At 40.9% G+C, this 17,410-nt stretch overlaps 1 protein-coding gene across 2 annotated transcripts in view; it reads left to right on the top strand.

Annotated features, from left to right (window-relative positions):
- sema3h (sema domain, immunoglobulin domain (Ig), short basic domain, secreted, (semaphorin) 3H) overlaps positions 1-16,525 on the top strand; it is a 65,578-nt gene extending 49,053 nt beyond the window's left edge. For both annotated transcript variants that reach the window (XM_084366946.1, XM_084366945.1), the window contains exons 10-19: positions 2,659-2,728; positions 6,640-6,784; positions 7,218-7,307; positions 7,764-7,893; positions 8,017-8,105; positions 8,967-9,008; positions 9,626-9,783; positions 10,419-10,480; positions 10,964-11,106; positions 11,345-16,525. In XM_084366946.1, the coding sequence (XP_084223072.1) occupies positions 2,659-2,728; positions 6,640-6,784; positions 7,218-7,307; positions 7,764-7,893; positions 8,017-8,105; positions 8,967-9,008; positions 9,626-9,783; positions 10,419-10,480; positions 10,964-11,106; positions 11,345-11,833 (1,418 nt within the window). In that variant the 3' untranslated portion in view covers positions 11,834-16,525. The remainder of the gene's footprint in view (positions 1-2,658; positions 2,729-6,639; positions 6,785-7,217; positions 7,308-7,763; positions 7,894-8,016; positions 8,106-8,966; positions 9,009-9,625; positions 9,784-10,418; positions 10,481-10,963; positions 11,107-11,344) is intronic.
- The last annotated feature ends 885 nt before the right edge of the window (positions 16,526-17,410 follow it).

Here is a 17,410-nt window from a genome sequence, read left to right as displayed (position 1 = left end):
GAGTTATCTGGCATCTGCATCGCAATTTAAAAGCATGAAGAGGAGAACAAAAGGAAGCACTGAGGAAAACTTAATAATGAAGGAGTGATATATTAAATAAGGGATGGAGGGAGTGAGAATGTGTACGCTGCAGGCTGCAGACTACCCATAGTCCTCTCTGCTCTGTCCTGAGGTGCCTGCTGATTGCATGTGTGTCAATATGTTCAGTGTCTGAGTGTGTTCATGTGTATGCTTTGGTCCCCTGCTGTTTTGCACTTGGTGTTTGTGTGTCCATGCATGTGGTCATACAGGCTTTTATTTCTCTTTGTTTGATGTGTATGTGCGTCCGAATTTATCACTGTGTGTGGCAAGTGTGGTGTGTGTGTGTGTGTGTGTGTGTGTGTATGATGAGATGAGATTAGACTTCCTGCAGGGCTGTAGTTCCGTGGAGGCCACCTGAAACGGCAGGAATGACGGGAATGTGAGAACAGTGATACGCTTCGCTGTCACCACAACAACATCTCTGCCTCATCGTGGGAAGAAGAACAGAAGGAACGGAGAGTAGAATATAGTCGGAGTCAACGTAGAAAGTAGTTGTTTTGAACCTCCTTTTCCAGCCTTTATTGCTGCAAAGGTTGCCAAACTCTTTTTATCTCAACATCAACCTGAGCTCTTCCTGGGTAAAACCTTTTTAAAGAGTTTCTAAGACTTTTAAAGTTACTTGTCCCACCGTACCAGAGGAGTCGAGTCAAGTCATGTATTTATAGATTATCACAGCATGCCACACAGAAAACAAAGGGCTCTGTTCTCTTCCATTGTGTTTAGATGATAAAAACATTCCCAACTCTTATCTGAAACAAAAGTACAAAAGAAAAAAACCTTTGAAGTATTGTGATTTAAATACACCGTGAAAATCAAGGCCTTTCTGTGCCGTAACAGCAGACAACTGAATTATACAACAATGAGCGCTGGATATTAGGAGAGAAAAATGTCGAAAATCATATCATCTGTGACGAACTTGAGTTAAAATCAAACATGAGGGGCCCTTTTTAAATGTTCTGTGGCGCAAGTGCGTTTAGGGTGTGTCCAACTCCCTTGTGCTCGGTAAACAGTGGATAATCTGGGCGCAAAGTAAAGTGCAAGGCACAAACGGGTTGTATTTGAACTCTTAATTAGTCATTAACATGAATTAAACCAATCAGTGTCATTTCCCATTCCCTTTAAGAGCCAGATGGTCACAATACATGCAGCGATCCATTAAGAGAGCCAGCGTTTGTATAACACGCGAGGCAGAGCAGATGAACTTAATTGATTATTTAAATCTCCTTACTCACTGACAAAGTTCAGATTCATACAGTAAAATTATTTGGAATAAAGAAGCCACCCTCCGAATGACACTGAGTAAAGAATGTTAATGTGTGCAGCTATTATAGGGCAGTTACATATGTTACCTACATATGTTAGATTAAATTATTTTTGTTTGTGAGTTTGTAAATTAGACTTTCAGAACACATTTTTTGGTCTCCTGACTCCTGCCATCTGTTTGTTTGTCTGTTTTCCCGTCAATCTGTTCACTTGTATTTTCATGTATTTGTGACATGCCTCATTTCCACTGTACTGCATTTTAAACATTACAGCGATTAGCCCAAGGAGAGAAACAGTGGATTAGATGGAACAGCAGTTTGCTTTATTTGTTTGCTTTTGGTGTTTTTATCCAAGTTCCAATCTGTTTAATTTTGATGGACTTGCATTGAAGGTGATGAGCTACAAATACAAAAGAAATTGGAACGGGCTCACCAAAGCATTAATTCATAGCACATTAGTGGTGAAAACCTCTGCAGGATACCTTAAATTAAACTTTCCCATCATTCATTTTTATAGTACTTTTTTTCAATTCAGTATTGTATTTGATGGGTTCGGATCTGCAGTCCAGGATTGTACTGTTGTGTTAAGTGGAATTAGCGCCATTATTCGATGCAACCATCAGACAATTGGTGTTTGATATGTTGTTCAAAATGAAAAACATCCCCACTGAGCTGATCAGTGCTGGAGCACCAGCAATCAACCATACCTTCTTTATGTTTAGTCAAATGTGAGCCAGTGGTGTCTGAGATATCAGGTTGACAGGTGGAAGGAGTGAATATCTACACTCCACCTGATTGCACTGCATGACGGAGCATCGTCGCTGCAACAACAACGTGAGAGAGATGTATCATGTGTTGTGATCCGCTGTGTTTCAAATGAAGAGTGAGGACTGAGGCGTGGTGTGTGTGTGTGTGTGTGTGTGTGTGTGTGTGTGTGTGTGTGTGTGTGTGTGTGTGTGTGTGTGTGTGTGTGTGTGTGTGTGTGTGTGTGTGTGATAGCAGGTGTTGCTCTCCTGTGGCAGACTCTGTGCTCAGCTCTCCCACTGTGGCTGGTTATTAATGGCTACAGATTCATTACAAGCAGCCAGTCAGCCATGCTGCCAGCACGCCCAACGCTATTAATCACACAGTCAGACTGACTGATGCGCACACACAAACACACATACAGTTTACACAAACCTGTGCAACACTGATCAAAACTTCTCCAGTTATTCAGATACTGTCATGATTTTTCCGCTGGTTTAACTAATGTTTTACCTCTTTGTCTCCATCCCCTCCATTTCCTGATCCCTCCCTCCTTTCCTTCTCCTCTCAGAGGACATCTTTATCCTCCATGGGAAGGATAAGAAGAACCCTCTCATCTATGGCCTGTTTACCACTTCAAGGTATATACCTCTGTAAAGCAGAAAACATGGGAATATGTCTTGAATTGCCACTCAGGGAAGAGTTTTTGTTTCTACAGAGATTGATTATAGTGGGAAAAAAACGTATTGAGTCATTGGTATTGATTAACAAACGTTGCAGATATATTTAGGCTCAGCTGTTTTGTGCTACAGTACATTACAAGACAGCGGAACCCTCTTTCCTACGAGTGTCATGTGAAAGAAAGAATTGTAGAGTATAAATGTGAGGAGCATTTATACTGTATGAATTGTTTTATGGATATACTTTACTGAAAAATAAACAATCATGATTAACAAAGAAACAAATAGAAGAAAGAAAAATAGACGTTTTCATCCGAGTTTATGTTGAAATGAAATCAAACTTTGATTGTGGGGCGTTGAAAGTCACAAACGATTAAAGAAAATTTAAAAGCTACAAACCATGTAATCTCACAACCATAAATTAAACAGCAGATGTAGTGACAGTGGAGGTGATGATGAGGTTTTAGTTAATGATGATTCATGCAGAGAAGATTTCCCACCACTGACCAGACACCTGTTCGAAAATCCATAGCAGACAGATGGAATTTAAAGTATAAATACCAGAGCTCCATAACACTAACATGCCATATTCAAGAAGATAAAACTAATGGTTTATATACATAACATAGAAACATCTTTACTGAATTACATATGAAACAGATGTGCGTTATCATGTGGGGAATTACAGTAGGTAACAAAAATAACCTGTCATTTAACTTATCTTATCTTCACACGCTGATCAGCCACTGTATTGTCCTGTATTATGTTTCATGTGATGGGAGTGAAACAAGTGACATGATGTGAATTACATTACGTTTGTTTGCTCCATGTCACACTGTGATGTGTGTCACTGTAGTGTGAGGGCAGACACAGGCCACAGGGTCCTCCATCACACTGTGACTCATGAATGAAACACATTCATTTATGTTAACAATAAGGAGCTCATGTGACCATTTCATCATCATCATCAACATCATCAATGCCCTGACCTATGACTATGACACAGCGAGTGTGGTGTGTGTGTGTGTGTGTGTGTGTGTGTGTGTGTGTGTGTGTGTTTGTTTGTGTAGGATGGGAGAGGCTAGAGTTCATCATACTTTCCTCACACACAGACACGCGTCAATATGATGTGATTTATGGAAATATAGATACAATCATAACAGCTTATGACGCTAATTGGGTGGGTTTGAGTGATTAAATTATTGCCTCACTCATTTGACGGCACAATCTTTAATGTTTTTGACTGTTTTTCACACCCCAATTGTGTGATTGCAGTGAATCAGTCTGAAGTTGCTGTATCGATGAACTGTGTCTTTCAAGCCCTTGGATTCATTTTTTAAATTTATGTTCATTTTAATGAGTTGTTTTCTTAGGATACCACAAGGAACTCTGTCTCTGTCTGTCTTGAGAACTTAAAAAAAAACCAAAAACATAAAGAGAAAAACATGCAGTATACTTGTTCCAGAAGTCAAACTAGAACAACAACATGCTGTGCAACTTTAAACTTTATTAAAAACCGAGACAAAACACAAAAAATATGAAACAGCACTGAAATAGGGGATTAGAGTCCACAGACAATATGCTTCCTGTTAGTGTCTACAAAATGGTAATTTGCTCACATTGTCAGAGAGATAGTCATAACAGAGAGGGAGAGGAGAACATTTTTCTGGAACACAGCAATGACACAAAAACAAACATAAAACTGCATAATACAAGGCAGACAGACACTTAAAAAGGCTCAGACAGACAGGCTCTCATTAAGACTGCCTCTCTGTAAGACAGATAGCAGGTGAACAGATGCAACAAAGAATGAAAAATAGAGGGAAAATAAATTGAGGAAAAGCCAGAACAAATGAGCAACTGAGCTAAAAACTAAAAAAGCCTGCAGTTTCTCATTTTCTCCAAAGTTACTGACGGCACCACATGTTCTGAGAATAACCCAGTTTCAGAGGCGGACGCAAGAGCTTAACAGTAGCAGCACAAGTATGACAACATTTGGCGTGGCGGAGCAGGGAGTTGGTCTGTTTTTGGGATTTGGAAAGTGACTGGAATCTCAGCGGGGAACGGATAGAAATCCAAGGCATCACCCAGGGTGGGGTCCCAACCACAGAACTGCAGAATGCAGGAAGGTCATTCCATCTGAATGGAAACTCTCTGACTGCACAGAACTGTTTGTCCCCTGTGATGGAGTCAAGAGTGAAGGCTGTGGATGGCTGGGATTTGCTTTACATTTGATCTTTTTTTATTTTGATATTCCATGATATGCAATGCAAATATATATATATATATACATTATATATACATACATATAAAATTTTTTTCTATAATCTCAGTTATTACTGGTCAAATATAACTTACAAGATATTAGGAATTCATATTACACACATGGTCAAACGAGGGCTATGGCAGGAATTTCTTTGGAACAGCTGTGGCTCCTTCAGTCCACATGTGTGGATTCTTGCCCATCCCACATTCGATCTCAGATACCAGACACCAGTGTTAATATTTCGACAACGAAATGAAACATCTCGCTGCAGTGTTTAGTTGTTTCTGGATACATTTTCAGATTTGTTAGGGTGCAACAGATACGGATTTGTGTGGCACCTGAACCTGACATGAAATCATATATATCATATATGTATCACATGCCGTCGATTTAAAAGCTTTCAATAGCCTACGTTTAATATACTACTCGGCGACTGCGTCAAACTGCAACTCCCCTGACAAGCTTCTGTCAGGTTAAGAATGAACTTTCAGCAAGCAGCTGGTTCCACGGCAACTAGTGCCACCCCCCCACCAAGTGTTGCAGAAATTATGTTCGGTCATCATTACTGGTGCTAAAGTCATCTAAGTGGTCAATTTTGACAGTTTAATGTGGAAGTTAGATGGAAAAACCACCACAGAAAAACACTGTGTGGTTAAAGAGAATATTAGGTTTCAGGAAAATGAATCTACTCTAATTTCATCTGACCTCAGGCAACAGATAAAGTGATCTGCCTTATCTGAAAACCGGTGAATGTGGTGCTCAAGGAATTAAATGTTAAACTGCGTTATCACAAATCATATGACAAGTTTGAGGGTTTTACTGTGTGGCCTATAGTCATTTGGTCTCTCCCTAAATTGGACCTCAAGTTATCAAAACTTTGAGAATATGTACTAGGAAACTTTGGAGAAATAAGTAGAAATAGGTAATTTCTTTGGCATTTTTAAATATACTCATGGGAAAATTGTTATGTGGATTTTCTGTCTTAATTCACTTTACACACAAATTCAGCAGAACTTTATAGTTTGAAGAAGGATCGTCATTTAACAGATTTAAGCTCACACTGAAAAACATTTTCCTTTCAGAGCAACAAATTAAACTCGGTGCCTCAGACCTACAGCTCTACGCAGCTGAGAGAGAAAATAGAGCTTCCCTCGAGTGACAAATTAGACTAAACATACTTTAGTGTGTGTGTCAGCCATGTGAGCTGAAGGAAACCACCATGATACATCACAACACAGCCTTTCTGCTTGTAGAGGCTCTGCCCATGATCCTAACCATGATCTTAACTACAGTGGATGGGATGTGTTGTGGTGAGGACCAATGTGCTGAAAGCCGCACATTCATCCAGGCCGGACTTTGGGTTGGAACACATTCAGTGAATTGATGCGTTCAAGCTGAACAGCCACAATGACTCACAGCTCTTCATACAGTGCACCACTTTCATACTTAATATACTGCTTTAAGACCATTGCAACTCATCAAGTGAAATCATCAAAGACACGCTCAGCTTATGTTTTTATTCATGCTCGCTAGAGGAATAATGGATGGAAAGATTCTGACTGTGATGAGTGACAGTTCTCTTCCTTTCTTCCTGGATTCTCCTCAGTGACATCCTGAATGGTTCAGCAGTGTGTGTTTATCGAATGGAGGATGTGGTTCGGGCCTTCAAAGGAAACTTCCTGCATAAGGAGGGACCTCAGTACAAGTGGGCAGAGTTTACAGGCAAGGTGCCCTACCCCCGACCAGGAACTGTAAGTTAATGCTCAAAACTCTGACTGGTTGCTCTATACTGTATAATCCAACTGCATGGATACCAAGTGCTTCAAACAAGAGGGCAATTCAGGCACTCTAAGTATAAGATAGTATTACAAACAAGAGGGAAATATTAAAAAAGCCTTTATTGTAGTGGCCAAATCATAAAAAAAGAGACATTGCGAAGACCTGGTCGAAATATGTTGGCTTTTCAAACGATTTAGCCACTACATAAACACTTGCTTGATGCACACTGATAGCTACACTCAGATATTAGGACAAAGTCAGTCAGTTCAGCAAAATAAGGCACTTTATTTTCATACAAGAATGAGGATGGAAAGTTATTTTTAAATTGAATTACACCAGAGGTGTTGAATGAAAGTTTCACTGTCCTCCAAACATTCATCGCCTTTTTATTTCTCTGTGTCTCAGTGTCCCAGCAGTACATATGGAAGTTACAGCTCAACCAGAGAGTATCCTGACGACGTCATCTTCTTCAGCAGGACTCACCCGCTGCTGCAGGTTCAGCTGATATTTCACCTTATTAAATTACACCAATCTAATGTAATTAGATGTTGGCCTGTTGTGCACAAGGGTCAATTCTTGTGCCTCTGAACGCCTTGAAACAAAGTAAACTCTGTTTTAGTGTTACACAGTACTGCCAGATGACAGAGCAGCTTCTTTCCTCAGGCTCAACTCGTCCTCAGCGCTCTAATAAATAGTATAAATGGTTTTATTTTATGACTTACTGTATCCGATCCGGTGACAGGCATTAAGAATGAATAATTATGACTATAATAATTATATAGATGTAGCCAAGTTTAAGTGACATTATGAGAAAACACTGAGAACTTATCAACAATGAACAATATGATTGGGAAAATACTCAATAAAACACATCAGTCGAACGTTTCTTATGTAATATTTTACATTTTCTGATAATGAAATTCTAATAATTATACTTTCTCACTGTTTTAGGAAAATGTGCTGCCGCTGGGAGAGCGCCCCCTCCTGGTCAGAGTGGGTGTTCACTACAAGTTCAGCAAACTGCTGGTGGACAGAGTGGAGGCCGTGGACGGCACCTATGACGTCCTGTTCATCGGCACAGGTAGAGTGTGTGCAGCGGCCCTTTTCTCTTAATTTTGTGAGGGCTTAAGATTGTGTGCTTAGTGTTTTAACCCCAAGAAGTGTGTTTTTCACAATAAAATGTATCAATCTGTTCCTTTTGTAGACTCAGGCCTTGTGCTGAAGGCCATCCATCTGCCCAGAGAACACGGTCAAAGTCAGGAGGTCACTCTGGAGCAGCTGCAGGTCTTTCAGGTACAGCAATCTCCTATTTCAGTGATTTTAGCATGTTGTAGCCTATTTGTTATAAAGGTGTGTACTTTGCATCGCAGGTAATCCTTCTGCAAATAAAGTTGTTGTGTTTCAGTTTTTCAAATGTATTTCTCCTGCCTTTGGTGTCCATCCACTTCCTTGTAGTATGAAATTAAATATTAGACTTGATAACTTGATTGTGAGGAGATAACGCAGCACAGACTATTTTAAATCAGTCTGAACTCAAGGCTGCATTGCTATGCAATAAAAACACAGAGGAAACAGTTCAGCGTGATCAAATATCTCATTAAGCTGTATATTGTGTTTTCCCAGCCATGAATGTCCTGTAAAACTATTACACTAGAAGTGCAGTAAACACTTTCATCTAAAGTGTGTTATTTAGCACGATTTGGCTCAAGTACTACAGCTGCTCATAGTTATAATGTGAGACAACCACAGTTTACAAGATTCACCGTTCAGTCCAGTATTAATTCCATCAAATGCTCAAATTCAAAATGCGGGAAAAAGCTGTGTTTCACTGATGTGGTTGAGATTTCTTTGTCTGAAAACAGTCAGACCATGTTTTTTTCGCTCTCTATTGTTCAGTGTGTGGTCTGTGAAAGCGATATGGAAACATGTCTGATTACCAGACGATGAGATCAGCTCTCTGAATTATTTAAAACTGTTGTTGTGGTTTGCAGCTGAAGCCAAAGATATAAAAACAATTCCTTTTTATTCCTTTGAAATTGATTCATTATGTTTTTTCTATCTATCTATCTATCTATCTATCTATCTATCTATCTATCTGTGACAGTTTCTTTTTCTATTTGTGTTTCTCAATTTTTTTCTCTCTCCTCCCCACAGCATAAATCACCTGTGACAGCCATGACTCTCTCAAAGAAAAAGGTAACAGATGAGAGACAGAAACTCACTTTAAAAACTTCCAAACTCCTCTACACACACGCACGCACGCACACACACACAAACGAACAAGCACAACATCTCACTTATCACTCATCTCCCCACCTTGTATCTCCAAGGACAGCTTCATCACCAGTTGCTATGGTTACCCTACCTCAGTCAGAGCAATAATGAAGAGATTCAACGCACGCACACACACATGCACAAGCACACCCACACACACACGTAAATACACTTTGCATTATTAAAATAGTCTGGGTTTCATGAAAAGAAAATCTAAAGCTCGCTCACACAACCACACATAAACACACATGAAAAACACAAAAAACAAGCATCGCCATGCTCCTCACACACGCACACACTCCCCGTGGCCACGCACTGACATTGTTACAGTGTGAGGAAGATGTGTGACTCAGAGTGAAGATGAATCTGGTTTAGCTGTGATTGTCAGTGAGTCTCTCTGTTTAACGGGAGCAAACTGATGCTGCTTTCTCTCGTGGCCTTTCCTCATTTATTACTTTCCTGCGTCCTCTTTCTCTTTCCACCTCCATTCCATCACTATTTCTATTGTTCATCCCACCTCTCCTTTCCTCCATCTCCAGCAGTGGTTGTTTGTGGGCTCCAGGGAGGGTGTCTCACAGCTGGGCCTGTATCAGTGTGAGCTGTATGGTCAGGCCTGCGCTGAGTGCTGCCTGGCCAGAGACCCCTACTGCACCTGGGACGGACACGCCTGCAGCCCCTTCATGCCCACCGTACGCAGGTAGGGACTACAAATTAAATCTGTTCAGCCAACACTAATCTGTTTAGGTTGGAAATCCCTTAAAAGATGAATATTTTTTTCTCTAACTCTGGAATGCAAAGGACAAACACATGGAATTGATCTTCTCTAATCAGATTTAAACCACATTTGTTGATAGTTTGGAATGTGGCTCACATTACATCTGAACTCAGATCTTGTTGATTAAATGTTGAGGATTTTTCCCTCTTGACCAACACTTGGTTCATTTACAAAGACTGACACACGAACATAGTTCCAAGTGGTATTTGCCAATGATAATGTTTTGAAGTCACGTTTCTTCTAGTGCCATCATCATCACAATTTCCACTTTGTTCACACTAAATTCAATAAGGCATGAGGCAGATTGGCGTGAAATTTGCAGACCAAATGGATGCTCTCAAGTGGAAAAAGCTTTTTTTTTCCCGATGTCCCCATGGCCTTTCCTTGAGCACCACACTCAGGACAGACGTTGCATTGTTTAGCCCCACTTTTGTTCAAGTAAAGTCAGTATATTGTTGTGTCAAACACTTTTCCACATCACAGGGTGTAATAAGCATCAGATCCTTTTGAGCGACTAATAATTTGTTCACTGTAATTTCATTTCTTTTTCTCTACAGGAGGAACGCCCGTCACTTAGGGGAGGATGAAGATCCACTAACTCAGTGTGTCAGACAGGGAGGTGAGGAGCTAATTGACTGTAAAGATTCATACAGATACAGTCACTGTGGGTTGACCTTTAGCTGACAGTTACTGTAACACGTGAGCTTTAACAAACAACTTAGCTACAGATAATTAGATTCAAATATCACTATATGTTGTACATATTTTTTAGATTACTGCTGTAAACATAGTTTTGATCCTCAGTGTCTTATACATGAATAGTACACAGTGTAATATTTTGGTACACACGTGCAGGATATGCAGAGTAACAGCATTCAATTTAAATATTTTCATGACCAAAATCACAATATAGAATATATTGTGATTCAATTCATCCTTTGAATCTTGATTCAGATAAAGAAAAACTCAAAATAAAGGCAAAATAATGTTAAGTATTTAATTAAAGAAACAGTTGTCTGCAAAAACAAGAGAAGTGAACAAACTTAAATTAAACAAAAACCAGATCTTTAACCCGTCACATCTTTTCCTCACCTTCATTCAGCCGGGCTGCAGGTGGAGGCGGAGCAGAGGGTGATGATGGTTGCCGAGGGCAACAGCACCTACCTGGAATGTCTGCCCCGATCTAGACATGCTGCTGTTACCTGGTACAAACAGGCTGGAGAGAACAGTCCTGAGCTAAACCAGGTACATACACACACACACACACACACACACATATTTTATGTGATACTTGAAACTATGCTCTCATTTTTAAAACAAAGATTCTAAATACTGGAGGATACAAACTTCATCCTACACTTCCATAGTATGTGGAGTTACCAGTACCACCCACAAACTCAAATTAAGGATGCAGGTAGCACCCTCCCTCATCGCTAATAATACTCATTCATAAAGCATTTATAAAATCTCTCTCTTTCTCCAGGTGGTAACAGGTGACCAGCTGGTGGTGATCGAGCGGGGCATCCTGATTCGTCAAGCTGAGCTGTCTCACGGTGGCGTCTACCACTGCCAGGTGGAGGAGCACGGCTACCACTGGACCGCCGTCACCGTCCGCCTTGCCGTCTGGAGCCCCTCGGCCAATCGCCTCCTCGCTTCCTGGTCTAGCTCCTATCAGAGCAAAGGAACCCAGCCCTGGTACGAGGACGTCATGGCGCTGATTCACCCAGGAAACCTTGGCCAGCACTGCCGGGCGCTGGGATACCGCCCCCCACGCAACCACCGCCGCCACGGTGACACCGTGGTGGAGCCGAACAAAGAGAAAGAGAGGGGGGAGAGGCACAAGCATGGGGGAGGAAGAGGAGGAGGAGGAGGAGGAGGAGGAGGAGGAGGAGGAGGAGGAGGAGGGGGAGGAAGAGCAGCGGGGAGGAAGAGCAGGAGCAAGCCGCAGCAGAGGGCACCGAGGAGCGCTTGAATGTGTCGCAGAAGAGGAGAGCGGAACACACATTTATGTTAATGAACACACACATACACACACTTAACTTATACACAGAAACAGACGTATACTGTATGTACAGAGACTTCGACATGCGCATGCACTTATCTACAAACAAAAAAGGCATCCTTTCATTTTAGTGACAAACTTCCAAACTAAGCTACACACAAACAACTGAAGTATGTACAGGAGGACGTGAACAGCAGAGACTGTCACATCTGGAAAAAAGACTTGTGAATAAAGACGCTAAAGGAGAACACATTAGATTGTGTAGCATGTTGAATGAAGGGTGAAGGTCACGTCCAGATCATTCAGAGGATTCGGATTTGGAGCGTCTACAGAGGGGAAAAAAGTCTCGTTTCAAAAGAAGATATCAAACATTTGAGAAATCATCCAACCCCTCAAGGACCATACTGGTGGCTTTGCATGTTCCTGCCCATTAATTACGAATCCCATACATACTGCCAATTATTCTCCAAAACAGATGTTTTTAGATTGATTTGGTACCTTCGAGGCTGTACTTTCAGTGCACTTTGAAAGTCATCTTACAGAAACATTTAATCCATTATAGTGAACAGTATGATGCCTTTTCTCTTTTAAAGTCATGTTAGTGCAGCTGCAAGCAGCATTTTCCAAATGTTTCTCTGTGTTGCATTTAGATTTCACAGACAGCCCGTCCTTGGCCTTCATGGAAAAGGTTTTGATTGATGAGCTCTGATTGTCAGAAAAGTGAAAGAAAGAAAAACAAATCTCAGATGTCGACCTTGAACAACAGCTAAACTCAGACATAAAAGGGAGGCTTTTAAATATTCTTTGTATCAATCTAAAACCCTTACTGGAAAATAATCAGCAGTTAAAGTTAATTAAAGGGTTTATTATGATTTACTGTAGGTTGTGGAGAGCAGTAAATAGCACTGATGAGTTTTTTGCATCTCTTTGCTCGAATGGAAATAAAGCAACAACTCACCTACAGTGAGAGTGCTGTTAGTTTCTGCAGATAGGTGGGGTGTGACCACGAGATGTCTGGCCGCCACCACAGAGATGAAGGGCAGAGAAAAGCAGGTCTTTGATGAGGTTAGCGATCTACTTTCCCAGGACCTCGCAGCCACACAGACATGCAGGAGATGTTTCCATTATGTTCTCCTCTATGTTAGCCGGCGTGGTTCACAGACATATGTGGCACTGATTTCATGCCACGCAACTCAGAGCTTAGTATAGGTGCGGGAAAAAAGGTTTAGTGATGTCAGAGAAAATGCTCCATGCTATTTTGAGTGTTGGTTTAGTCCCACATGAAGACAGTGTACAGATTTAGGAAACGTGTTTATATGTTTATGTTGTCACGTAGGACAAAAGTAACATCTGCACATCGACTCTGGTTTGCAAACAAATGTACACATTTTCACTTTTGTTATGTGAATTTCTGGGAAAAAAAACTGTGTAGCTGCTTTTAGATGAATCTTTCCAGTAACTGAAAAGAACTATAAATTTCCTCGACATTCATGATTGAGTGTGTTTTAAGTGGTTTTAATGAGTCTAAACCTCATAACCATGTACATTTTTGGCAAAACAGGGATATTTTACTTCGTAGTATATAACATCTACTTTTAGCAAGTAGAAATTGAGGCTCTGTATCTATCGGACAGAAAAAATGTTGTACTGTAACTTTGGCCACAAAGATGCATTTAAAGAAGATGTTTTCAGTGGTGTTTGATACGACATGGTCAAGAAAACATCATTCAAAGAGGACCGAACAATGAACTGAACTGCCAACAGACTTTGTACAGAACATGCATGTTTCTCAACTCATGGCTCAGGACCCAAAGTGGGCCGTTGGTGACTTTGAATGGCGTCCAGCTCAGCTAAAGAAGTGGAGTGATATACTGCTGGTCCTGCAGCTCCAGCTGGTGATGACATCTGGCTGTAAATTATGAAGCCGGCCTGATGTATAATAAAGAAGCCTTTATTATACAAAGTTGGAACTGGAGCGAGTGCTGAACAGGACTGGCGTCGAGGGGAATTTGGACTTTGTGGATGTGAGCGACTTCATTAACTTTGTAAGGCAGTAAATTGTGATTTGTTCTTAATGTTAAAATGTTAAATCAACACAACTTGTTCCACCTCTATTTATCTTTATTCTCAGTGGTATTTATTTGCTTAGTCTGGAGTTAAACTGCTTGTTTCAGAAGTTGTGAGGTCAGAGTTTTTGGGAAGCTCTTCATCACACAGTTCATTCAACCACGATGTCTCACAAACTGTCTCCCCGTCCGTCCGTCTGTCTTTGTATGCATGTTACTGTATGTTTGTGCCCACACACTGAATCCTGCACAGTACTTGTCTATCTTTTTTTTTCTGAATGCTACCATCTGCCTCTGTTGATGCACCTTCCCACTCCCACCTGCGGAAACACAAATCAGTCCTGCCTGCAATCGTAGCTTCTTTGAGAATCTGGACCGTCCTGCAGGCTTTTCAAATTAAAAACTGCTTCGGCTCGAGGCAAAAGGAAATAAAAGTGTTTAAAATTTCATTATTTGTTTTTTCTGTTTCTCTGTCGTTTCCCAGAACGATGAATACAAACCCAATGTTCAAACAATACGAGCACAGCAGTGGTACAGTACAGTACTTTACAGATTAGATTGAATTAGGGATGGAAATATGTAATGCTACTGAGAAGAACGAACTAAATGTATTTGATTTACTGGAAGGAGATGCATTTACATGCACGGTTAAGTCCAATAATAACAGTCTCATATTTTATTTCATTTCACAATGGTGAAGCTGATCACGCAATCCCTCCTATATTACAGTAAATACATCCCATGCTGCGTCCTGCAGCATTCCAGTCCCCTTTCACTGTTAGTTGTATTTCTGTATGTGTGTGAGTGCTTGTACAGCATGCATCTCTGTGTCTTTGTGTGTGTTTGACACGAGTTGGATCAGAGGGAGAGGCGCTGAAACGGAGGTTCACAGGCCAAACCAGTAAATCTGTCAAATTGTGAACTCAACGATGGATCGGAGACACTTTTGATGCTGTAAGAAAAACAAGCGAGAATGACTCAGAGCAGAAAATTAACATTTGGCTCCTCGGCTTTGGCCACATGAAAAGGCAAACCAGCGCTGAGCGCCTTCTTGAATGTGTGCGTTTGAGTAAAGAGAGAAAAAGGGAGTTTATGGGGGAGTGTGTGTGTGTGTATAACTGTTGAATGTTGAAAGTGTGTACTGTAAGTGTCAGGTACGGCCACGTCTCAAAAATGAAAGGGTGTGTGGGTGAGTGTGAAGCTGGCAGTTGAACCGAATGCAATCAGGATTTGGTGGCTTTTCAGACTGCTGTCAGAAATTATATTTAGAGCATGAAGAGTAAACGCTGTCAGTGCGAGCACAGGTGTGTTCAATGGTGTTAACAGCAGATGAAGCCTGTGAGTCATTGCATGAGTCCACAAACAAGAACAAGAAGTTCATACTTGAAGCGTTTCCTGTCAAAAGCTGTTTGAAGCTAAGCTAACATCCACTACTGTACTGGCTAGTATTTGTGTATTTGACTGAAAGTTATGCAATACTTATTTTGTGAGCAGTCACAAACAATATCTCACGAGTCACAACAGCTGACATACAGTCTGTGAGCTCCTCACAATATTAGATACACACTTAAACACGCGTAGAGAATCAGATGCTAGTTCCCGCGTCAGCTAGCTTCAGATTAGAACAAGATATCCCAAGAGTCGTAGACATTAGCACATTGTCAAAGCCTCCCTGAAGCTGTGTAGTGGTAATGCTAACAAAATAATTGCTGCTTAGCTTCCATCTATTACTGGAGAAGCTTAAATGAATAGTTCAGCATTATGGGATATATGTTTATTTACTTTTATTGAACTCGTGCCAAGTTTTAGATCTGTAGATACTATTCTCATGTCATAGTGGAGTTGCTATGCTGTTGCTACCACCAGCAAATGATTAACTTACAGTAGCTTAGCACACAGATAAATACTGAAAACAGGAAGAAATAGTGGAGAAAAAACCCCAACATTTAACTTTTCAGAAAGACAGATGAAAGAAGCCTAACCATCTGGCTGTATTACAGAAGCTAGCGGCAGAGGCGAGCAGCTAGTGACCTTGACTCTCGCCGCTGCCAGAATGCACACCCTCAAATTTCTTCAATCTCAAAACCTCCGCTTTCTTGTGAAAAGACGCCAACTTTCATTTTGTTTTGAACCCACTGCCAGTTTAAGAGCGTCTATTTTGTCTTTTCTCTCACGTAATGTGGATCAAATTACAAACTACAAAAAAATATGAAAATAATCAAGCTTGTACAGCTCCGGCCTGTGGATATTGTGTGTGTTTGAGTGTGTAACGTGTGTATATTTGTGTCGGATCCAAACACCACACGAGTGGGAGGCAGAACTCCTACGAGACATTTTTATGGCCGACCGTTCGAAACATTCAGTGTTTCCCTCAAAGACGTGGTGCGGAGCTACTCCCCATTCATTACAACGGCCTTGTGTGTTTCACTCTGTTATGCTGTATTTACATCTCAGCCTCAGTAATCGTCTCGTGTGATTTTCCAGAACGACTTCTCTGCAGATGGAATGAAACTGTCTTCAACTCATCTCCTCTCATGTGCGGAGAATTTGTTTTTCTTTTTGTAAATATGTATAAAGGTCTGCTTTCAAATGAGAATGTTTGTGTTCTGTGGTTTATTGCGCCCACGAGAAATATATCCAGACACTGAACTACACACAAAGACACAAATATACAGAAGATATAATAATGTATAACACTGTCGAGTGAAAACCACGTTGATGTATCGCTAGTTTAGTTAAAGTGTGTAAGATTCAGGGGCTCTATTGGCAGAAATGTAATATAATATTCATAGTCATGTTGTCATTAGTGTATAACCGCCTGAAACTAAGAATCATTGTAGAGCAGGTCAACTTTTTTCACAAAAAAATAAGAACAAGCAGTGGTTGTGTAGTGATTTTGGAATCAAGAGTCATGAGGCTTTGTACTTTTAAACAATGTTTAGTTTGTCACGGTTGAGTGAGGACTCGATCCAAGGTAATCCAGACAGTGTAAACCCTCTCAGGCCCCGCGGCTGCTGTGACATTTGGGAGATACGAGGCTTCCAGTGAAGTAGAGCAGCTTACATATACAACATTTATTTTTTAAAGACGAAGAAGCACACAAACAGGTTTGCACTCGAATCAGTGCACAGTTATATTACAGGGACTCGTTCCAGTGCAGCTACAGTATTTCTCCTGCACACTGTCCATCACTGTCTTCACTCCAAAACAGTAACATACCATACAACACCAAACCACCATCCGTCTCTGCCAAAGTGACCACATACAGTACTTTCTCATTAAATTATACTGGTATGTTCTGCTGAGCAATCTGATGGGTGGACGATGCGTTCCGATCGAGCCAGATACCCGGCAGCCTCCTCTTTCGTTACTGTTTCCAAACCCTGCGTGGAGGTAACGAGGGGGTCAGCGGTGCTTCATTGTTTTCCGCCGTTTGTTTATAATGTCATGTATGCACGCTACTTTTGAAACTCGACAGGCT

The sequence above is a fragment of the Pagrus pagrus genome (assembly GCF_965226575.1).
Source record: "Pagrus pagrus genome assembly, chromosome: 11".
Taxonomy (NCBI): Eukaryota; Metazoa; Chordata; class Actinopteri; order Spariformes; family Sparidae; genus Pagrus; species Pagrus pagrus.
The sequence above is the reverse complement of the archived record's forward strand: the minus strand, read 5'-3'. Positions and strand labels throughout refer to the sequence as shown.